Below are 25,729 nucleotides of genomic sequence, written 5' to 3' on the forward strand. Positions count from 1 at the left end.
TCTGTGCTAGCCGTCCCTAATTTAGCAGTGTAAGACTAGAGGGAAGGCAGCTAGTCATCACCACCCACCGCCAACGCTTGGGGTACTCTTTACCAACGAATAGTGGGATTGACCGTAACATTATACACGCCCACGGCTGAGAGGCCGAGCATGTTTAGCGCGACGCGGGCGCGAATCCGCGACCCTCGGATTACGAGTCGCACGCCTTACGCGCTAAGCCATACCGGACCATTATCTTCTTATATTCCGTTAAAATCGAACAAAATAAGGATGGACTTAGGTTCATGCTTTTAAATGACGAAAACATGATAATTCTAAAAAATTAGAATGTTAAATTTCCTTTCATTACGATATGCCGCCTATTGTAATACTAAGCTTTATAAGAAAAGTTGGGAAAATTTGTAATATTAACGTTCGGCTTAATTAAGGTTATGCCAGCTATGATAATACTATACATGGTTACGGGTTCATTTTTCTGTTCTGACAGGGACAGTACATTGTTATGGATTTAGGTTTTTGTGTTAACGACGACAGAACATTATTATGTATTTATGTTTCTATGGTAACATTGACTATATTGTTACGGATGAATGTTTCTGTGTTAACATTGGTTATACGTTGTTATGGATTTACGTATGTGTGCTAACAAAAACTATATTATTATGGATCGACTTTTCTATGTTAACAAGGATTATACACTGTTATGGATTTATCTTTATGTGCTAACAAGGACTTTTTTGTTTGGGATTTACGTTTCTGTGTTAACAAAGACGATACATTGTTATAGATTCTCGTTTGTATGTATTAAGTTAACGTTTCTGTATTAACAAGGATTATACATTGTTATGGCTTTATCTTCGTGTGTTAACGAAAACTATATTGTTATGGACGAGCATTTCTGTATTGACAAGAATTATACATTTTTATGGATTTACGTTTGGGTGTTAACAAAGACTCTATGTACTTGGGATTTATGTTTTTGTGTTAACAAGGGCTGTAAATTGTGGATTTATGTTTCTGTGCTAACATTGTAGATTTATGTTTCTGTCAAAAGTTGTCTATATATTGTTATGAGTGTATATTTTTGTGTTATATATTTTTACTGATTACCACTTTTCTATAATTATAAAAAGAAACAAAAAACTGTCAACTCCGATCGAGTGGCTCGAGGATTTCCATGTTAACGACACGTTTGAAACCTCTGTACGGAAAAAAACTAAACCTAAATAATAATGGAGGAAGCACTCTTTAAGTAATAAGTTACACGATCTCTGGTGGGAAAAAGTTAAGGTAAATCTTATAACGAATATTTAGGAAGATGAAATGAAAACACTTTATGTGAACCTTAGTTTAAAATAATTGACACACATTTCTCGGTATCATGTACTCTTTGTTGTATATATCGAGTGCTTTTATAAAATATTACTAAATATTACCAAATGGTATTAATGTTTCATGTTAACATGATTCAACGTTTCTTACAGTGCACCAAGCGGAGTTTTGATATTTCATACTATTATGGTTTAATGTTTCTTACGATAAGATAAATGTCGCTCAAAGATTTTATGTTAACATGACTGAACTGTCTTTGCAATAATAAACATGATTTTGACCATCCATGATAACATTCCTTATAGATTTTGAGAGACATGAGAACCAAACTTCTGTTTACCAAACGGTTTTATTTTACATAATTATTATATCAGAAAGAAGTTTAATTAACTGCTATGTAACATACCTTTTAAATGTAGTTTAAGGTAATAAAATTCACAAGTTATTCGTCATTATCGGAAGACAAGTTTGGAAAAAATTACTGAACAGTATGATTAAACATTAAATGGCGAAGTTTGACAGGCATATCAAACTAAAGAAAAGTGACACTAGTGGTGTTAGTATTCAGAGTTGTTTACACGTAATCGAAGCAACAGGACAATTTCCAAATAATGGCTCATCATTTTTCTTTGTCACGTGATCTAAAATTATTTTACAGAATTTTGTCTAATCTTCTTTGTTTGATTCATAAATTTCAGACAATTTTCTATATATTAAGACGATAAACTGAAACTGAGGTTAGCAGCTGCCTTTATTTCTAGTTTCATACTATGTAGCTGTCTCATGTTACAGCCACCTTTTCTCTACCTTAATACTTTGTAGTCCAACTAAAGCAAAGACACGCCTTTTCTTTAAATTAATACTTATGTAAATAGCTGCCTTTTCTTTAGTTTGATATTTACTACGAAGTCAAACTTAAGCGAGGAGTTTGTTTATCTAAATAGTACGAAGTAAAATTTAAGCCAGCAACTGCATTTTATCTACCTAAATAGAAATTTCTGAAATTTAGGTCAAAAGTTGACCTTTACGGTCTCAAGTTCAAATATTTGAGCAATAAAAGATTGAAGCGTAAATAACAGTAGAAATAACGTGTTTGCTATTATATTTTCAACACAAAATAGCCGTTTACTAATTAGTAATTATATATTAATGGGATGAAAGTTACAAGCATTATTACAAAGCAAATAACCAAACCGAATTTCAACAGTGAACTCTACTTGCTTATATTGTCATAAACTACATTAACTTTTAAGTCCACAGATTTAATCTGACTTCTAGTTAGTAAACTCGTAAAACTATTAACAATGATGCTAAATTCGACTGTAAAAGTCAGTGAAGTCTAAGCAAAATGGACAGCAAATAGAAGATTTCTTAGAGCCTAATCTAGAAAGTTTCTCTAGTAATTCATCATTAACAAAAAAGATGTAACACGCGAAACAACAATTTCTTAAAGTGAAGAAAAATTTAACATTATGTATAGATATTCAAGAAATAACTTTTCCAAAATGTAAAAAATTTATCTGACTTTAAAATCACTGGTAAAGTTTGTGATCAAAAAAGGAACTTCAAGTTATAAATCACGATCTTGAAGTACTATTTGAATAATTATAATTGAAGGTCTATAATAAACAGAAAAACACTAGTTAAAGCTCTATAATAAATGTCCCCCACTGGTACAGCGGTAAATCTACGGATTTACAAAGGTAAAATCAGGCGTTTGATTCCCTTCGGTGGATTCAGCAGATAGCCCTATGTGGCTTTGCTATATGAAAAGACACACACTATAATAAATAAACGAAAACTTTTCAATCCGACCAGAACATTATCTGAGCTGTGTAGTCAGGCACTTAAATTGTCATTTATGGACAACTAATATCATACATTGTTTCCGTCTGATACTGTCTAACTACCTGGTGAACAACTAATGTCTTACGTCGTCTCTCAATTATAGTGAACGATTATCTGAAGACAACTAATGTCTTATATTGTCTCTAGATTATACTTTACGACTATCTGGTAAACAACTAATGTCTTATATTATCTTTAGTTGATAGTGTATAACTATCTGGAGAATAACTAATTTCTTATATTTTCTCGAGTTGAAAATGTTCCTCGTGGACAACTAATTTTTTACATTGTCTCCAGTTTAAGATGTCCAGAGCATTTCTAATTTCTTACGTTCCCAGTTGATACTGGTCATCTAATTCGAGCACACCTTCTCTTATATCTTTCTTAACTTACAGTATCAAGCTTCCAGAGATGTTATCGAGGGGACGATAGGCCGTCCCTTCAATCTCTGAAGGACAACCGAAATAACAGTTTCTCTGAAACACCTATAGTTAGGTTGGAGTTACTCACGTACACAAATTACACTCCAGCATGAGGTTCAGTTAAACTGATGGTGAGTTAATTTTTGCTATTTTTCATCGAGCCTTTTGTGAAATAATGCCACTAGAACTAACTAATCTCTGGTATCAAGTTGAATTTTTGCTGTTTAATATAAGCATCCTTGGTCGCAACAAGAAGTCCACATCGGCAGACATTAATTTAGTTCTAACTTCTTTCTCTTCATGATACTTAAGTTACAGAGGCGTGTTCCTGTTTACAAGAAACGTATTTCATAACGCTACCTAGAGTAGTTTTATTTAACGTGGCAAAATGTTCACTACATTTATTTAAACGTTTATACTCAAATACAGACGCATTCGTGAGCTGTCTGAACAAACAAATGTCATGGTAAAACCTAACAAAACTAAAAACATATTCGTAAGTTTCTCTATATCAGTAATTCCCACTGGCTTATACTTTTTGCGCTACTTATGGAAAAACGTTATGTTTATCAATTGTTACGACATTTGGGTGAAACATCTTATGCTTCTCAACCTTTACTTTGCTAATCGAAGGAAACATGAGGATCAGTACACGTGCCCGATATTAATTAATCTTTATAAATATTCAACATATGGGTTGCAGGTGACTTATTTAAGGTATTAAAGAACAAACACCTTTTGCTTAGTGTATTGACGTCACATCAAGATTTTCGTCTCTTTAATGTTAGTAAAACAAAGAAAGAAACTTTGTCTAGGCCTACTTTATTATACCAGTGAAACCTAACTTGATAATCTTATATTTACACATATTCAGCTAGTATTTAAGCTCTGTTGACATAGTGCTTCATAGCAGAAGATTCAAAGCTTTCTAAGAACTATTCTCGTCTGTTCGAAACGTATTTGAAAATCACTTTGATTACAATATCTAAACCTACCACGTGTTCTGTATCGTTAGAAAACAATTTTAAGTTAACCATCGTGAAACAAATTAGTCAAATAAACGTGTAATTAGGTGGTCATGGTAAAAATCCTGGTAGACTAAACTCTGATTAAGTAATCATAGGGAAAAACTTAGTCAAACGTGTAATTAAGTAGACTGAACATCTGAGGAAATAGTCAGAGTGAAAATCTTGATAGACTAAACGTCTGAGTAGTTTTGGTGAAAAATCTAGTGAACATTACATGTGGTGAGGAAGTCAAGGTTAAAAGATAATTAATTAGTTATATCTGGGTAAGAAACTTATAGATTTAAATTCTTCAATTAGTTATGGTTAAAAAACAAGATACTAATCGTAAGAGTAATAAATTATTAAAAATATATGGTTAAAACGTCGAAAATTAAATATATTACCTATACATTTTGGTTAAAACTTAGGATGTTAAATATCTTGGGAACCAGAAATTTCAAAAGTGAGTAAAACAAATCTTGGATTTTGAAAACTTTCCGTCCTTGAATACACTGTGTGGTATATCCGGAAAAAAAGAAAGAACTTTGAAAAGTTAAAATATTAGCAATCATAGCCGAGTTAACCAAACAAAGCAAAATAAATAAATAAATACATTTTCTCAAAGATTATACAAAATTTAGAAGCATATTTAATTACATTGTACAAATGCTTGTTTTGATTACACATAATGCGTCTGTAAAACAAATGTATATATAAACTATACATGTAAAAAGTCTGTGAGTGATATGTCGTCATTCAGAAATAATAAAACTAGACCAATGGACTCTCAAACAAAATCCTGTGCCTTCCAAATTTTATCTCATTCGAAAGGTTAGTGTAAAAGTATAAGAATTATCTTTCGGATTAAACAAGAAATGGATGCTTTAAGAGTATCCTGTTTATTGAGTTTTCAACCATGCTTGTTCTAAAACATTTCTTCAGTTTCATATTATCAGTTAACGTAACTTATATTGTGTCACTATACTGATTTGTGTTCAAAATCTTTGGGCTGATTTCATTCAGTCTTTACCTGCAGCTTACTACTTATTGCAGTAAAGTAATATTGTAAAATATTCAATAAACTCTACTTAAATACAGTTAAATATCACCTTGCTAATAATATTACAGAGATACGATACATTTAAGTTAGAAAAAATATTTGAAACTCGAGATATAGTCAACATTTGTTATTAGCCACATGAAACGAATAAAATATTCACTTGAACTTAAGGTTGGTGAGCTAAGTATCAGGGCGTTATCACAACTACTTTGGTAAAATAAAACCATTTGAATTAGTAGGAAAGTAACGTTTAACAACCACAGCATTATTTCTAACTCAGCATCAGTCTCGCTTTTTGGCTCCTAATAAAGTGAAAAACGATACACGTGTACGACGTGTATCACCTCCAACTTTGTTAGCCCTTCGTGGGCTTAACCCTAACTGTCATATGTTCGGATCGGATGAGCTGGTCCCTCCACCTCCAGGAGGCATACCTCCAGAAGAATCTCCGTATCCACACTCGTCAAGATCTCCACTGTAACCTGATGCGTTTCTGGATTTTCTTAGCTTCAACTTGTACTGAAAAATAGTATGATATACATCAAAATATAACGTAAGAAGAAGTTCTGCTATCCAGAATTCACTGATACATTATTCAAAAAGGTTGTGGCATATCATAAAGATTAGTTTTCTAAACTTTTCTTCAACATTATTTTATTTTGCAGTTTTTGTTTCCAACCGAAGCAACGTGAAATTGGCTACTGGTACTTAGGATAGCCTATAATTACTATATTCACATGAAATAGTCTTCAGTTCCTTTATTACAAAAAATGGAATGTCGGTAGCGGATTACTTAGGGCAGCCCATAATTACCGTATTACAGGAAACAGGCTGACAGTATTGGATTACTTAAGTCAGCCTATAGTTACTGTATTAATACAAAAGGGGCTGTTACTATTGGATTAGTTGAGATAGCCCATAGTTACTGTATTAACAAGATTTGATCAATGGTACCGGATTACTTAGGATAGCCCATAATTACTGTATTAAATCCAAATGAGGTGTTGTTACTTTGTTATTTAGGATAATTTATAGTTGTTACATTAACACGAAATGGGCTATTGCTACTGCTTTATAGAGAAATGTTTAACTAATTTTCGCCTTAAAGTGGTGCAAGTGGCTAATATGTTTGCAACATTGCAAAATAAATTTTATTTCGTGTCTCAATAAAATGTTTGAAATGTAAAAAAACAAAACACCTTACTTGGTTCTCCAACAATCTGAACATATCTATACATTTATAAGTGATTCGTTTACCTAATATTAAATGGTACCAGTTCATTTTGAGTTTGTTATATTTTCTGGAGTTAAAGAAAAAAAAGGGGGGACAGAAATGATGGAGTTCAAAAAATTCTCAGAAATATTTAAGGAAATATTCTCAAACATTTATAGTCATTCAAGTATGTGAATGTAACTTAGTTTTAGAATATTTCACTTGTAACTCTAACATTTTTTAACTAAAACAAGACGAGTTTACTACAATGTTGTTTTATAATATCAGCAATCGACTTATTTTTTATGAAATTACAGTTATAATATGAATTTTAAATTAAATGAACTATTAACCATAGTATAAAGTAAAGGCCTCATTACTGTTGAAGACAATTGGCCTAATTAATTATTTACTACTTCAAACTTATTCATCGTTAACTTTAACTACCCTAAATTTAGTTTTAGAATCTAGAACAGAAAGGCAGAGCCACCAGGTGGTTTAACCGCTTGTGCTAAAAATGAAAACGCTAATTTACGTATTCTAGAAAATATTTATATATAAATCAAGGTTTTTGTTTCAATATTGCACAATATATAGGATGTGATAATAGATAAAAAAAAAAGGGCAGGCTTTCCAACAAATTAAAGTTTTATCATTGCGTACAAAATACACAACAATTAAATTCAATTTAAGCTAATTTTTTTTAAAATGATAACGTCATACTTCCTTTCTGCTGTATTATAAATTTTCAGTTACTGGTGGTCAGATACAAAGAGCCAAGCATGGTCAAGTGGGTTAAGGCACTCGACTCGTAATGTGAGGGTCGCGGTGTCGAATCTCCGTCACACCAAACATGCTCGCCCTTTCAGGCGTGGGGGCGTTATAATGTGACAGTCAATCCCACTATTCGTTGGTAAAAGAGTAGCCCAAGAGTTGGCGGTGGGTGGTGATGACTAGCTGCCTTCCCTCTAGACTTACACTGCAAAATTAGGGACGGCTAGCGCAGACAGCCCTCGAATAGGTTTGTGCAAAATTAAAAAAAAACAGATACAAAGTAAATATCATGACCAGCAATCAAGTTAGTTTATGATAGTCATTTAATGAAATAATAAGAAAAAAGATTAAAAAAGATTTTGTCTATGACAAATACTTTGTATTAATTTACAACCATTATTCGCAAAAACCCTTCGTCAGGCAGTTGCAAATTAATATAAAGTTTTTATCATAGACGTGTGTTTTTACATATTTTAAACACTTTATTATTTTTTATGTCTTGCGGTCTTTTAACTGGCTAAAATTTTGACTTTATTCCTATTTGATCTAATCCGATATTTTGTCGTTTATTCCACTTGTATATTGGAACGGTAAAAATAGAGTTACAGACAATAAATTTTTACATAAAGATTTTAAGTTCAATGAAGTTAATATATTTCTGATCTGAATTTCTATATTAGATATTTTTACGATGTTATATTATGTGTCGTGTGCATGAACATGATATGATAAAAAAATTGGCTACGTGTGTAAAGCTAAATTAAAGTTAGTTATTTACATAGTCTGCCACATATTTAATTATATCTCATTTATATAATTACGAAGTGTGTATGTGTTTTCTTATAGCAAAGCTACATCGGGCTATCTGCTGAGCCCACCGAGGGGAATCGGACCCCTGATTTTAGCGTTGCAATTAAGAAGTACAGGCCTAATTAGGGGAATCAAAAGTGAAATGTAATTTTGGAAACTGAAATCTCTGAAAACCTTGAACGACATACTTACACAATCACCCAATACGTATCTCGTCATGATGAGGTAGGATGTAATCAAGGCTTGGTATTACAGATTATACAATATTTATGCAAATTATCTATTTCGTTCGTGTTGGCAATGATGATGAAATCCATTGGTTGCAGTTTGTTTGTTTGTTGTTTTATAAAATTACGTTTTATGGAATATTAATAATACTTCTACTATTATTTAACATATTATTTTCTGATCACTTCTAATTTTGCAGTAAGGGTTACGCTAACATTAGTATTTAAGATTTAGGCCTATATGAGCTTAGATAAACCTAAATAGGATATAATTCATATCAGGCGCTTTTACAAAATTTGTTTTATAAGGTTTTTAAACTATTAAAACTAGCAGTGGAATTTACGTTTAAGATTTATAATAGTTAAATATTCATGGTATCTGCCTGGAAAATATTAGATCTGGACAACGTTTAGTAACTCCAGTGAACAAACTAAAGATCCGAAATGTTGAAATGTAATCGATATTTAATTATTTCTAGATAGACTGTAACTGTCAGTTCAAAAGAACGTATCATTCCAAGGGATAAGACCTGCACTAAAAATATCAATTTGTGTTAGAATTTTCTTATAAGATAATTGTTGTATAGATAAGTATTGGGTAAGTTTTGTAACATTAAATATAAAATCAAGAGTTAAGGAAAATTATTAAAATCAAAATAAAATATTTTGTTACCTTTGATGCACAAACAAGGCATATTGTTACTACCTTCGATACGACGTTCATTAGGTCCTTTACACCTTGGATCACATTATCAACCTAAGGGAAAGAAAGTTATCCCAATAATTCACTTCCAATACTTGTAAGATAGGATATAAGGTATTCTATAATGTTAAAATTGGATATTTATCCTTAAAACTGAAAACTACAACTTTAAATACGAAAAATAAATAAACAGCTTGTATGAATAATTTATTGGAATACATTTCTAGCATCAGTGTTGCATATTCTTAAAATTCTACATATGTATATATAAGTTTATTGTGATGAATGTGTGTGTCTTCTTATAGCAAAGCCACATGAGGCTATCTGCTGAGTTCACCAAGGGGAATCGAACTCCTGACTTAACGTTGTAAATCCGTAGATTTACCGCTGCACCAGCGGGGGACATGATGAGTAAGAAAACTAAAAACAGCACATGTAAGACAAGATGTTAAAGTGGAAATCTGAATAAAAACTGAATAATAATGTTTTACAGTAAGATATCTAACCTGGAAACTGAATTATAAGATGTTACAGTGGGATATCTAACTTATAAATTGAATTATAAGATGATACAGTGGGTATCTAAAATAGAAATTGAATTATATGATGATACAGTGGGGTATCTAACTTATAAATTGAATTAAAGGATGACACAGTGAGATATTTAAATGAGAAACTGAATTATAAAATGTTACAGTGGGATGTATAACCTAGAAATTGAATTATAAGGTGTTATAATGGGATGTCTAACTAGAAAATGAATTATAAGATGTTAAAATAGGTGTCTCATCAGAAATTGAATTATAAAATGTTAAATTCAGGTGTATAACTAAAAACTGAATTATAAAATGTTACAGTGGGATGTCTAGCTAGAAACTGAATTACAAGATGTTACACTGGGATGTCTAACCTAGAGACCAAATAATAAAATGTTACAGTGAGATGTCTATCTTAATTTCTGGATTACAAAATGTTACAGTAGAATGTCTAAGAAGAAGCAAGATAAGATATTACAATTGGTGTCTAACCAGAAAGTGAATCATAAGATGTGAGTATGTATCCAAATTATAAGATATTACAGTGGGAAGTCTAACCATAACCTGAATTATAAGATGCTACATGGGATGTCTAACTTAGGGACTGAATTATAAAATCTTACGGTATAATGTCTAACAGGAAACAGAATTATAAGATATTAAAATTGGTGTTTAAAGTGAAGCTGAATATTCTCATAAGATGCTACAGTGAGTGTCTAATCAAATTATAAGATCTTACAGTGAGTGTCTAATCAAATTATAAGATCTTACAGTGAGTGTCTAATCAAATTACAAGATCTTACAGTGGGTGTTTGACTTGAAAGTGAATTATAAAATGTAAAGAGCATTGAGATGTTAAAGTTGGGTGTCTAAGCCAAAACCTGACCCTAAAGGTGTCATTAGCTTGGTGCTTTACGTTAATCTTTGTACTTTAAGGTATGAGAGCTGAACGTCCGTAAAGCTGAAATCTAAATGCAGATATCAAAGTTGGTTGTCTTGAAAATACATTATATATAAAAGTCAAAATTTTTCTGTTCGTTTGCAGCTTTCACTCTGCCTATTTTCCTCAAGTAATGATGCATAAAACGACAATTTTTCGTTGTTATATGCATTTATTGTTTGCGAGCAGCAGAACCGGTAATTTTGACATTAATATATACAATGAACAAATAAATTTACGTGGATTTAACATTTTTTGGTAAGATTAAGTTAACATTTTATAATTTGGAATATAGCATTATAGGCCTATTTAGTGATAGGTCATTAACTATATATGCTAATACGTCATATATTTTTAATCTCACACAAAATAAATGTATGCAGAATTAGAACACCGTGTGTGGAAAAGCAAATTGTGGGCTTAGCCTGTAAAATAAAAGTTATACCTTCTGCTATAAAATAGACTAATGAAAAGAGTAAGACTCGTATTATAATACTTATTGCGTAGAACTAGGTTAAAGTCAAGTCAGCAAATATATTTTATTCCATTTTTTTATCTCTGGGTAGTTCGATACCTGGAGGTAGATCTTGTTTCTTGTGATACATTATAAGCTGTAATTGTTAACCTGAAGATTATCACCTAAGAAGATCAAAACGTTGTTCTATACTTTATTTTAATTTTGATTGTAGTATATTTCGTATATCGGTGTCATAATGTGAATACGGTATCACATTCATAAAATATATTACGTTTATGTTAAAGCAAATTCAAAGTTATATTACATATTTACGTTAAAAATTCTAATGCTTGAGGAAAGATGACAGGGTGGGAATAGAGCTATGTTTATCCTGTTCACCAGAACAGAAACTAATACGTGTATAATATAATCTGAATATTCTCCATAAGGGCCTATTTATTTTTGTTAGTTAAGTAAAAACAACAAGCATCGTTCATAAGGAAGCCCTGATTGAAAACGGGTTGGTAGTTTCGTTTTGTGAGGTACTTTGGACACTCTTTTCTTACATCACACAGAACAGCCTGCTACAGCTTCTTCCATGTATAAGCCTGCGTTAGGGCTTATATATGTACATAATATTTTCTGCGGCTTTAAGTAAATTGCAAACAAAATTTATCCAACGCATCAACAACCTACATAAGGACATGCATTTCACAGTGGAAAATGAAAAAATACACAATAAATTTTTAAATGTTAACATTACACGGACGAACCTCCTGAAGGTTCACCATTAAAATTCATAGAAAAAACACGTCCAGCGGAAATTACATAAACCGGTTTCTAAAACATGTAATCCATCAGAAGCTATGCATTTTAAAAACTCCTACTTTAGCATACATTATATGTACCACAGAAAACATTGATAAAGAAGTTACACACTTAACTGAATATTTCACTAACACTAACCAGTTCCCTACTAAAGTAGTTACAGAAACTGTTAATAAATTAAATTAACAAAACACACTTACAGGAGACGTTTAACAAACAAACTCAAACACTACAAAACAAGGAAAACTTAATTACTTGCACCACCCCATATATATAGAAGGTATTAGAGTACACCTATCAGAGAGTTGGAAAAGACTGACACATAAATATAGCCTTAACATAACGCTTCATTTTCATCCCTGGAATAAAAATTAAACACATGTTAAGAAAAGTGTATAACAAACTGTTTTCCAGTCTTTTACATAGGTGAAACAGGATGTAACTTGAAGATCATGTTAAACGAACACCAAAAACCCCTTTCCCAAAGTCCATGAGCATATGAATAAAAAACAAACAGTTTTCTAAACATAACGTTAAAGTATTAAAACACGAGCCTGAACACTAACAGAAGAAAAATCGGACAAACTTGATTGATAAAAATCCCACAATTAACAAATACCCAGGTACATCTCTATATAACTTTCATCGTTATATCCCCACACATTCCTAAACTTATGCAAATATTTTCCATAAAATTAAAATATTCCATAGTTTTTTATATTCATTCATATTTGGATTATTTTTTTATTTAGTCATACATAAATAATTTTTAAAATTCACTTACATCAATAAGTACAATCAATTCTAGAACTTAAATACATTGTTGGGTTTGAATATTGATTTAAATACTAGAACATTTCTTGCTGTAGAAATTTATGTACTTGATTAATGATCACTCCAGTGAACGAAACGTACCTGTTCTTAAAACTAATCTTACTTACTGTAAATTGTAATAAAATACAAGTTCTTAGTTTATTTTCAAAAGTCAAACCTAAAGTTTTTTTTTTTTTCATAAATTCACAAAATAGTTTTACTTGTGGAAATATAGAAGGGGAAACAGAGGGAGTAGGTTTTTTTCTCTCTCGAAAATTCGGGCAATGGTAACACTGCTGATGTTTAAATAAAATAGTCTTATGATCTAAATTCAACACGTATCTCGTATGTTTTAGGAACGTCAGACTAAATATTAGTTGATTATCTAATATTATACTTATTTTATACAGTGGGATCTCATTAATAAAGGATTTATAATTAAATGATTCTTCGAGAGTATTGAGTTATCCTGAGGGCCGAATCAGTTGTTTTCAATATAAGTGACATTATTAAAAGAATGTGTTATCAATATGGTAAATCTCAAGGTGCAATCTAGTAAGATGGACATGCAACTGGTAAGATATCACAATAATTATAGAAAATTGTATAATCAAAGCGGCATTTTACTATCTTTTAGCATCAACAATAATTTTGTGCAAACCAATAATTCACTTAGAAAATACAAAGCTTTAGTCTACTATTTAATAAACTGCTTTCTAACGAAGGGTGTAATAAGAATATGCTTTAAATTTTTTTGTTTATGAAAGTACTTGGCAGCTTTAAATAGATAGTGCGTTACATCGTCTTCTTCACATAAATCATAGTTTTGTTACGACCGTCTGATGATTTCTCAAAATTAGATCGTGTTTTATTCAGACTGACTGGCTCAACTGGTGGGTCATTTTCAATGTAAAATCTACTGTAACAACACCCTCGAAGAGAGACCAAAGAAACGATGTCTCCATCTGGCAACTCTTGACCATTTGGTTATTTTAAGGAGACGCTGAGCCACTGATTAATTGATATATCACAACACTCGAAAGAAACGATGTCTCCATCTGGCAACTCTTGACCATTTAGTTCTTTTGAGTAGATGATAAACTAATGGTTAGGCTACATAACATCATTATTCTTCAAGATTAAGGCTTGGCTTCCAGAAACAATCTCGTTAACGATTTCTCAGTTTCTCTCTGTTCAAACTGCAGAATTTTTAACATGCTTGAAGCATTTTTGTTAGTTACCATAGCAACGCTGGATCAGACGAAACTTATCATTTTTAAAGGCTTGTACTTGTATTTGCTTTCCTGCAGTAACCAACTTCACAAATTTGTGATGTTGGTATTTCTACGAATTTCTGTTTTGTAGATCCGTTACTTTACAGTCAGGATATATATTATAGATCGTTCTAAAAAAACATCGTAAACTGTTGTAAACCCGAACCCAAGTGTTTTGTGATCAGTAATTTTCACACTACTATTAGTTTCTGACCAACCCCAACATGATTCACAGATTCAGGACGAATCATATATCCACAGGAAATGCTTTTTTATGTTACAGAAAATAGCTGCTTGGATTCGAAATGCGAACATACTAATTATTAACTAAATTTCTCATTGTGAAGATCTGCTATTGTGTGAAATTCAAGATTTTGAACAGTTAGGAATCATAAATATGGTACTAGAACACAAGAACGGTAATATAAAACAAGTAACAATGGTTAATTATAATCACTTTTGCTTATCTATAAGTTGTTCTACTAGACATATTTTTATCAAATATTAGACAACCTTTATATTTAAAATTTAGACGGAATTTGGAGGATTTTAATATTATACCTTTGTGAATGTGGCTGCTTTACCCACGGTTGGATTTCTCACGGTAAACTGCAAATGTTGAACGTAAGTTGGGACTTTGTCAAGACTTTCTAGGAGGTCTTTTTTCTGTGACCCACCTGGAACCTGTAAAACCCAAAACTTGTTTACGAGTTTCATGTCCTTAAATATAATTTTTATAGTCCACGGATGACTTAAATTAAGACGTAATGATTAAAACGCTAAGTTTAATAGCAGACATTATTTTTATCTTCCCTTTTATCAAAAATGAAAATTTGGCCATAAAACACCAATAACAGAATTCTAGTTGTCTAAGATTGTAGTAAAGTGGTTATTGAAAGTCTGTTCGAGCCCTTATTTTAATACGACACAAAAGAAAAGTCTGAAAATTTCCTAATGTGATAATGCTAACACGTGAAAGGTGTGGGACTTTGCTGTAGTGTTGATACTAACAATTATGGAAGGCTCTGCAGTTTAATACAGTGTTGATGATAACAATTATGGAAGGCTTAGAAGTGTACTACATTATTGATATTAGCAATTGTGGAAGGCTTAGAAGTGTACTACATTATTGATGTTAGCAATTGTGGAAAGCCTAGAAGTGTACTACATTATTGATGTTAGCAATTGTGGAAAGCCTAGAAGCTCAATAGTGTCGATGTTAACACATTAAAAACCTGGAAGTTTGCTGTAGTGATATTGTTATTACACGAGGAAAACATGGAAATCTACTTGTGCACCAGGACTGTTGAAATTAGTGATTAGCAAGTTCTGTAAACCAGTTTAACGAAATGATTGTCTAGCCAGCGTTTGTACGAGAACCAGCTAAATTATTGTTTAACCAGTAGTGTTCGTCAGTAGTGTCTAAATGGTTGTTTGGTTAATTCTCTAGACCAGAAATATCTAAATGATAATACACCAGAATTATGTAAATTATCAAAGTTTATGTACATGTTTTAGTAGCTGAATTTATATGCTGACATTTGTATTAACTTCAGTCTAGGCTGGTGAATAGAGAATTCTTTATATGAACTTATTACTAAATATGTGCATCTATATAAATGTTTTGAAAGAAAAAGTTTTACCTGGTATGAAAACTGACGAATATCTTTGTATAACCTATTTGCATCCTCTGCAAACATTTCTGCTTGGTTGAAAATATCCTAAGTTATAATAGAGAATACTAGTATTAAGAGGAGGTTTGAATAATTGAATTTATTAAATCAAAAATTAAAACACAATAAATTATAAAAAAAGTTGTTATAAATAGTTTTTAGAAAATGTGAAATAAAATTCATTTTTGTCAAGTAAAAATATAACTAAGTGATTAATTATGCTGGCTATTTACATTTTTATTTTGAAAACATTTTATAAATGTTTTATGAAGTGCGTATTGTTGCATTATCAAATAAAAGGACCTCCTTGCTTTGCTAACATAATTCACTCAGTCCAAAAAGATATTCAAGAATATATATGCAGTGCTCCAAGGGAATAGAAACCAATTATGCTGTTGCTGTTAAGATATGTTATCCTGTATCCTGTATCATATGCTCGCTATCTATATGAACAGATACTAACAAAGTAAATGACGTATGACTTTATTCCTGGATTAGTTAAAGTGTTTAATAAGCATTACAGTCACCAACTATAAAACTTTAACTTATTCACATAACTTCATTCCTTACCAGTAGTTTTGTAGCATTTCACCACATCAGTCGAGATTGTTTGTCAAAAGACTTCACCATAATTACCTTTCGATAAAATATTTGTTATCAACAGGTACAGGAAAACAACTTTCTATAGTCTTCTTTGATTTTGGATACTCAAAGATTGCCTTAGTAACATTATTGTATATTAGTCTTCCTTGTTGTTGTATATTCAAGCAGTGTTATATTATGATTAGCGTCTCTTTGTCTTTCTTTCTGTTGTATACCCAAACAATGTCTTATTATCTTTAGTGTCTAGTAGTCTTCCTTGATTTTGTTTACTCAAATAATGCCTTAGTATCATTAGTGTCTAGTAATATTCCTTGTTTTAGACTCAAAGAATGCCTTAGTATCATTAGTGTCTAGTAGTATTCCTTCTTGTTGTATACTCAGTTATCATGGGACCATTAGTGTCTAGTGGTTTTCCTCATTATTATATACTCAATCAATCTCTTAGTATAATTAGGGTCTAGTAATCTTCCTTATTGTATACTCAAACAATGTCTTAGAATCATTAGTGTCAAGTAGTTTTTCTTCTTGTTGTATACTCAGTGCCTTAGTATGTAGTAGTCTTTCTTTTGTTGCGACTAAAACAATGACTTAGTATCATTAGTGTCTAATTGTCTTCCTTGTTGTTGTATAGTCAAACAATACCTTAGTATCGTTAGTGTCTAATTATCTCCTTGTTATATACTCGAACAATGTCATAGTATAATTAATATCTAGAAGTCTTCCTTGTTGTTGTGTTGGATACTCAAACAATGTCCTAATATCATTAATGTCTAGAAGTCTTCTTTGTTGTTGCATGCTCAAACAATGTCTGCCATTAATGTCTCGTGCTTGTAGGCACTTTGTGTAAGACCAACATTCTCATAAGGAATGTCTATTTGAAAAGTTTAAATAAAAACTATTCAGTGTAATATGGATTAATACTTGATATGTTTCTTCGTGTGTTTACTGCAACACATGTGCAGCCTCTAGATATGACACCTATTCCTGAATAATATTCAGTTTTCAGGATATCACAGATATTCATATTATGTTTGACAAATTCTTAGAATATTTACAATAAAGTTTATCTACCTATCTGAACTAATACCCTTAAAACAAACTGTACACAAATATTTGACACATCGATTAATATTTTATTTTAGAAGTATAGGAAGGTAATGATATCATTACATAGAAGTTTCGCGGAGTATTAGAAATAACACTACGGTAAATATGCGATATCAGTGAACGAGTAATCAGTAACTATTTAGTGTATTTATGAGTTCAGTGTAAGAAGAATTACCAAGTGATATTTATCGTGTCTGTTCAGCTACATGACCGATTATTAGAGAAATTCAGTAAGTTTAATTACGAGGTTGGCGTACTAACCGTCTTTGTGATGACGATAAAACCCACTTGTAGAGAAAAAAGAAGGTAGAAACGTTGTTCGCTCCTCTACATAGTGCTTTCTCTACCCATACCAGCTGTTTTTTTACTTAAACAATGTATTCATCTTTTTGTCTTGACATTTTGAAACGTTGTGCATTTGGGTCAACAACTAAATAAAAGTAACATTGGTAAATGTAGAAAGTGGTTAATGATCTCTACATTCAGTTTATTTTTATTTTATTTTCGTTCTAACTCGATATTGCTTTACAACAGCTTACCATTTGCATTCGTTTTATTTTTACTTGTTGTAACGAGTAATTTAAACTCACACTGGTCTGTTCTGACTTGAGGCTATTTTAATTTACAGATCTTTTTTACCATGTATGTTGTAATTCAAGTTTAATCTGACATCACATATTTCTGACCATAGATGCTATGACCCAAGTTTTGTCTGATCCTAGTTTGTTCTGACCAGAGATGTTGTGACCCAAGTTTCATCTGATCGCTGGTGTTATGATCCTAGTTTGATGATGTAATACTCATAAACAGGTAATACAAGTATTTAGTATGGGACAGTAGCAGGCTTAGTTCACGTTTTCAATATTTTAAAACGGTTACTTACTTGCGTGGTTCTCATAAACAGGCAATACATGTATTTTTATGGGACAGTAGCAGGCTTAGTTTACGTTTTCAATATTTTAAAACGGTTACTTACATGTGTGGTTCTCATAAACAGGCAATACATGTATTTAGTATGGGACAGTAGCAGGCTTAGTTTACGTTTTCAATATTTTAAAACGGTTACTTACATGCGTGGTTCTCATAAACAGGCAATACATGTATTTAGTATGGGACAGTAGCAGGCTTAGTTTACGTTTTCAATATTTTAAAACGGTTACTTACATGCGTGGTTCTCATAAACATGCAATACATGTATTTAGTATGGGATAGCAGCATACTTAGTTTACGTTTTTAATATTTTAAAATGGTTACATACTTGCGTGGTTTTTAGATCTCCTTCTCCACGTGTAAACTGATAAACAGAAACTGCCACCTGGGTCATTCCACGGACCCTACGAACAATATCGCTGTCGTTTTCTTCCGTCAGATAGTTTTTAGTTTCCGCTTCCTTCTCCGAATTCAGATTTTTTACTTCCGAACTAATTTTTTCAGTTTCTTCTTTTTCCTGCAAATGCAGTCAAATCACTAACTGAAATTACAAAACTGATAAGAAAAACAAACTCGATTTATACGGAAAAGGTTGTTTGTTTGTTTGTTTGTATTGAATTTTGCGCAAAGCTACTCGAGGACTTCCTGCGCTAGCCGTCCCTAATTTAGCATAGTAAGATTAGAGGGAAGGCAGCTAGTCATCACCACCCACCGCCAACTCTTGGGCTACTCTTTTACCAACGAATAGTGAGATTGAACGATACATTATAACGCCCCCACGGCTGAAAGGGTGAGCATGTTTAGTGCGACCGCGATTCGAACCCGTGACCCTTGGATTACGAGTCGAACGCCTTAACACGCCTGGCCATGCCGGGCCTTATGCGGAAAAGAAAGTCAACAAATTGTTTCGAATTAGTTTCACCCGAACATATTTGAAATTAATAAGTGTGTTTATATTCAGCATCGTGGCTAATCTCCGTAAAGCTGCGTCTAGTATTAAGAAACTACGGACAACAAAGTTTCCTCAGTCTAAAAGTTATATAGTTAAATATATATGTTTTAAACGTAAAGAAAGAGGTTAATATGTTTCACATGTAATAAACGAAGATGACGTCATTGTGTGTATTAATAGGTCTTACACCTTTGATATGAAATAATCAGGTTTTTACATCTTTGACACGCAATAAACGGATTTTATAGTATATGTGTATTAATGGATCCTAAAGGGCTGTTATGTAATAAACGTATTTTACACCGTTATGTGTATTATTTGATCTTACAGCTTTCACATGTAATAAAAAGGTTTTACATCGTTATATGTATTAAATGGGTTTTACACCAACATGTGTGTTAAATAGATCTCTCGTCTTTGACATGTAATAAAGGGGATTTACATCCTTATGCAATATATATGTTTGTTTTTTTTTAAATTTCGCGCAAAGCTACACGAGGGGTATCTGCGCTAGCTGTCAATCAGTGTAAGACTAGAGGAAAGGCAGCTAGTCATCACCACCCACCGCCAACTCTTGGGCTACTCTTTTACCAACGAATAGTGGGATTGACCGTCAAATTATAACGCCCCCGCGAATTCGAACCCGCGACCCTCGGATTATGAATCGAACGCCTCAACCCACTTGGCCATACCGGGTCGATACATGTTTTACAAGTATTAAACAGTTTCATATTTTGCATGTACAATTTGAATTGGTTTCCATATATCTGTTAAACGTATTATAGCAATTTTACATGAATTACATGAATAAAACAGTTTTTCGGTGTTTTTCTTATAGGTTACATATTTATTCAGTGAGCTTTGTATTGTGTATAAATTAGGTGAGAGACTACTTTTTAATATACTTTATAGTTATTAAACGAATTTTGTATAGGTTTTAGTTATTAATTTAAGTTAATGTAAGTAAAAACATGAACATTTAAATTTGTTACCTCATCTTTTAACTTCTCTGGATTAAACGATGTTTCTGTAGGAACATTTTTCTACATAAAAAAAAATCCACTGTTACACAACAACACCATTTATATTGCTTATTTGTAATTTCTTATCTACGCACGTTTTTACGTAAAACTAAAGCTAACACAACTACCACCTTTTTCTTGTATATAAGAAAATTAAACATGGTTACATTTTTAATTTAAATTTATCGTGCACAATCGGTGTATCTTCACATTCAAACAATAAAGTTAGAAAAAATGACATTTGGAGTACAAAGGTCGTTTCTACTAACTGTGTTACCAGAATGGTCACTTTATCGGAACCTCAAAACTTTCTTTACATAATCAAACATATGTTTAGCCATTCTATCATATTAATAAGTACTTACTTCTACTGTGCAATATTAAAAGGAGGCTACAGTTAAAAGCCAAAAAATTAACCCTATTTGGAAACTTTAACCGTGTTTTGAACAAACGTTTTTTGCTTTGTGGACTCTCTTTTCAAGAGTTCGTAGAATAAAAGTTTAGACACAGAGTGTTGTGTTAATATATTCCTATACCCTGAAAGTGAACGGGAAGGTGAAAATATAAATAAAATATTAGGGATAGAATAAATCTGTAGTAGTACACTAAAGTTTCAAAATTAATATTATGTTTAGATTAAACCTGAAGTGATAGTATACTCTAAAATTATAAATATGATATGTATGTGTATATAAACCTGAAGTGATAGTACACTCTAAAATTATAAATATATGTCTAGATTAAACCTGTACTGACAGTATACTCTAAAATTATGAATATGTATGTGCAGATTAAACCTGTACTGACAGTATACTCTAAAAATTATAAATATGATATGTATGTGCATATTAAACCTGAAGTGACAGTGTGCTCTAAAATTATAAATATGATATGTATGTGTAGATTAAACCTCTAGTGACAGAGTACTCTAAAATTATAAATATGATATGTATGTGCATATTAAACCTGAAGTGACAGTATACTCTAAAAATTATAAATATGATATGTATGTGCATATTAAACCTGAAGTGACAGTATACTCTAAAAATTATAAATATGATATGTATGTGCGTATTAAACCTGAAGTGACAGTGTGCTCTAAAATTATAAATATGATATGTATGTGTAGATTAAACCTCTAGTGACAGAGTACTCTAAAATTATAAATATGATATGTATGTGTATATAAAACTATAGTGAGAGTGTGCTCTAAAATTATAAATATGATATGTATGTGTATATTAAATTTGTAGTGACAATGTACTCTAAAATTATGAATATAATAAGTATGTGTAGATTAAACCTCTAGTGACAGAGTACTCTAAAATTATAAATATGATATGCATGTGTATATTAAATTTGTAGTGACAATGTACTCTAAAATTATGAATATAATAAGTATGTGTAGATTAAACCTCTAGTGACAGAGTACTCTAAAATTATAAATATGATATGCATGTGTATATTAAACTTGTAGTGACAATGTACTCTAAAATTATGAATATAATAAGTATGTGTAGATTAAACCTCTAGTGACAGAGTACTCTAAAATTATAAATATGATATGTATGTGTAGGTGAAACCTGAAGTGACAGTACACTCTAAAATTATGAATATGATATGTATGTGTAGGTGAAACACTCATAGCGTAAAAATGTACAAGAAATGGTAAAGATTGTATGTAATAGGCACTCTTGAAGTGATAATGTACACTATAGTTATATCAATGATGTATAGGTGTATATTAAACATTTCTGGGATAATAACGTATACTGTGGTTATATCAATGATGTGTAGGTATAGATTAAACCTGTTGTAATGATGTACGCTGAAGTTACAAGATGATAGGTAGTTGTAGATTAAACACAGCTGGAGTAATAGTGAAAAACAATACAGAGTGAGAATATAAATTATAACTTACGAAATATTTCGATTGCTGAAGAGAAGAATTAAAACACTTCTCAGGTGTTTTTTCTGTTCCTCCACAGATCTCGGCAATATCACAGGACATTTTGGTAATGTCGTTCTCCAATGCGTGCCACATCTCACAGAAAACGTCAAAATTTTCCTTTGCTATTTTGCTGGTAGGATGTAAGTAGAGGGTGTGGCAAGCATTCAGAACCTATTGAAGTGTATTGAAACCTTATTTCACATACTATTTTAATAATAGTATGAACGATGTGGAAACGTATCATATAATTAAATACCACACTTTAAAATTAAAGAATATGCTATGTCACCACATAATCAAACATTAAACAATACAATAAAACAATGTATCTACGTCATCATATATATATATATATATATAATTGGTGTCTACTGTCATGCGTTATACTTCCTCAACAGTTATTCATGTATATATCAAAATGTTTCTGTTTCCATTAAAGGAACATTACTCATTGTTTGTAATTCATAAAATTTCATATTAATATCAACATTGATTCTTCAGTCTTCATATTGTGAAGGGAAGAAAAAAAAGATTTAGAATAAAAATGTTTACTTTTTATAGGGTAATTTTACAAAACAATGTAGAACTTCCTCAGTTTACTGATTGAAATAAATATTTTAAAGATAGAAGCAGGAACAGAAATTAAAGCATATAGAGAAGAACGTGCTGGAATATGTATTTGTTGTGTTTCAGCTTATGTGTATAGTGTTTTCAAGTCGTTATTATGTAGAACGTGATTTTATACTATCATCTTGAACAAATTGATTTGAATATCTTTTTTTAATAACTCTTATAGAAATGGCATTTGTTAAACAGTGTTCACTTCAGTAGCGGTGTTTCCTAGTGCTTAGTAAAATGACAAAGAACAGTGGCATCTGGTGGAGAAAGTCGCTACGGCTATTTAGTGATACGTATATGTAGATTATAAATATGATATGTATGTGTATATTAAACCTGTAGTGACAATGTACTCTAAAATTATAAATATGATATGTATGTGTATATTAAACCTGTAGTAACAGTGCACTCTAAAATTATGAATATAATAAGTATGTGTAGATTAAACCTCTAGTGACAGAATACTCTAAAATTATGAATATAATAAGTATGTGTAGATTAAACCTCTAGTGACAGAGTACTCTAAAATTATAAATATGATATGCATGTGTATATTAAACTTGTAGTGACAATGTACTCTAAAATTATAAATATGATAAGTATGTGTATATTAAACTTGTAGTGACAATGTACTCTAAAATTTTAAATATGATATGCATGTGTATATTAAACCTGTAGTAACAGAATACTCTAAAATTATGAATATAATAAGTATGTGTAGATTAAACCTGTAGTTACAGTGTACTTTAAAATTATTAAGATGATATGTGGATATAGATTAAATATTCTTAAGGTAATAATTTATACTAATGTTATACCAATGATGTGTAGATTAATCCTGTTGTAATAATGTAGTGTATTGCTAAACTACATTGTGCTGTTTCCATTCATTACATTAAAACCCAAACTTTTTTTGCTAACATATTTTTTATTTATTTACAAACCTCTTGAAGAAGCCTCATAATCACATATATTAATACAAAACAAGTACAAAAATCAAATACGCAGTTATATACAATTGAATGTACCTAATACTATCTGTTATTGTTCATATTAAAGGACACAATAATGTAACGTTGTGAACAAGGACGAACAAGTTTAGAATAAAGTTGAAAGAAAGAATCGACATCATTATGAATAACATACTTGGAATAATCAGAACTTATTTTCTTTCTTAACTGACTTTTATAAAATGACAACAGATTTAAATGAATATTTTTGGTTAAACAAATTTCCTAACAGTCATAATAAAATATTGCTAACAGTGCATTGTAACCTGTTTCCTTTGCTTAAAAACAAATGCAATGCGAGATTATTTATTGAAATAACACATAGAATGGTAAAATATTGTTGTAAACGGCTCACTAGATGCACATCCTATTATTCAAGTTATAGGGTTGACTGCATTTTTTTCATTCATCACTATTTTTATTGATTAATCGTTGAAATATTTCAATGTATATTCGCTTACACTACACAATCAAATAATGTAGATACGTTACTGGATAATTGCATAACTGAATGCACAATGCAATGGATCACAGTTATTAAATGACTGAAGTTGTCTGTAAGTCACAAATTTAACAACAAATTCAATTATACAATACTATAAACCACTGGAATTATTTAGATAAACATTGAAAATTAAAATTTATTTTAACTGAAATTTTCTGAAATTAATAGGTGGTAGGAAAATAATGGAAAACTTTCAAACGAATGAATATAACAAGTAACTTGTGTTACAGGAAGTACAGTGTTAACTACTTTTACTAATCAGGTTGGATTGTAGTTCACAAGAACACCGTAGGTCTTTGAACAATAACTTTATAAGTAGTGACAAAAAGTTAGGTAGATAGGTCACTGTGCAGCTTTGAGCTTAATGCCAAATAAAAACAAAAAAATCAGGTTCACTTGACCTTAACAGACCTTAAAACAAGCACTAACTAATTAGAAAAGTCAGCTAACCTGAACTACGTAGATCTTCGAAAAAGAACTCTATCGCTAACAACAAACAGTTGTTTGGGCTGTATCTCGTCTAATTCATACAAATCTTAAGAGCTTTGTAAATAACTAAGAAGAGTTAGGTTGTGTTATAACTAAGAAGAGTTAGGTTGTGTTATAACTAACGCGAACCTTGTAGATCTTAAAGCAAGAACTTTACAAGTAAGTAAGAAAAGTCAGATAGTGGCATTACTCACCTGAACTCCGTAGACCTTAAGGGAATATTCCACGTGTTTGGAAGACACTTGTAAAAATTCACTACTAGCCACGTGGTGTAGCAGCTTACACACCTGCTCAAAGGAAATAGCTGTTTCAGTTGAACAAAAGAATATTACCAAAAATAACTTGTTTTAGAATGTTAAAACAAACTCAGTCACAACATACGTCGACATAAGTCGGTCAGATTTGATTTAAAGTTTTTTTTTTGTATTAAAGTCTGAAGAGTTCGGTCTGGGTTGTCACCAGGTCCTTTCGATTAAAGTCTACATAAATGGATCCGGTTTGACACCAGGTTCGTTTGATGTAACTCTGACGACTTCGATTTTCTTTGAAACCAAGTCCTTTTCGTAGCAGTGTAAACAATTCATTCCAATTTTTCAGCAGATCCTTTTCAAAGCAATCGAAACAG

At 31.3% G+C, this 25,729-nt stretch overlaps 1 protein-coding gene and 1 long non-coding RNA gene across 6 annotated transcripts in view; one reads left to right on the plus strand and one right to left on the minus strand.

Annotated features, from left to right (window-relative positions):
- Positions 1-1,662: 1,662 nt before the first annotated feature.
- The window catches only part of LOC143235380 (alpha-catulin-like), a 59,083-nt gene continuing 35,016 nt past the window's right edge, over positions 1,663-25,729 (minus strand). For 4 of the 5 annotated variants that reach the window (XM_076473486.1, XM_076473484.1, XM_076473485.1 and 1 more), the window contains 8 exons: positions 25,299-25,391; positions 22,453-22,653; positions 20,502-20,552; positions 18,886-19,074; positions 15,888-15,965; positions 14,806-14,928; positions 9,367-9,450; positions 1,663-6,188 (listed from right to left, as the gene is read on the minus strand). In XM_076473486.1, coding sequence (XP_076329601.1) covers positions 6,054-6,188; positions 9,367-9,450; positions 14,806-14,928; positions 15,888-15,965; positions 18,886-19,074; positions 20,502-20,552; positions 22,453-22,653; positions 25,299-25,391 — 954 coding nt within the window. In that variant the 3' untranslated portion in view covers positions 1,663-6,053. The remainder of the gene's footprint in view (positions 6,189-9,366; positions 9,451-14,805; positions 14,929-15,887; positions 15,966-18,885; positions 19,075-20,501; positions 20,553-22,452; positions 22,654-25,298; positions 25,392-25,729) is intronic. The other variant, XM_076473487.1, reaches the window with a different exon arrangement.
- On the plus strand, positions 3,609-10,387 carry LOC143235385 (uncharacterized). Its single transcript, XR_013019152.1, has 3 exons — positions 3,609-3,733; positions 8,503-8,691; positions 9,702-10,387. It is a non-coding gene; the product is annotated as an uncharacterized LOC143235385 (long non-coding RNA).

The sequence above is a fragment of the Tachypleus tridentatus genome, chromosome 12, assembly GCF_004210375.1.
Source record: "Tachypleus tridentatus isolate NWPU-2018 chromosome 12, ASM421037v1, whole genome shotgun sequence".
Lineage (NCBI taxonomy): Eukaryota > Metazoa > Arthropoda > Merostomata > Xiphosura > Limulidae > Tachypleus > Tachypleus tridentatus.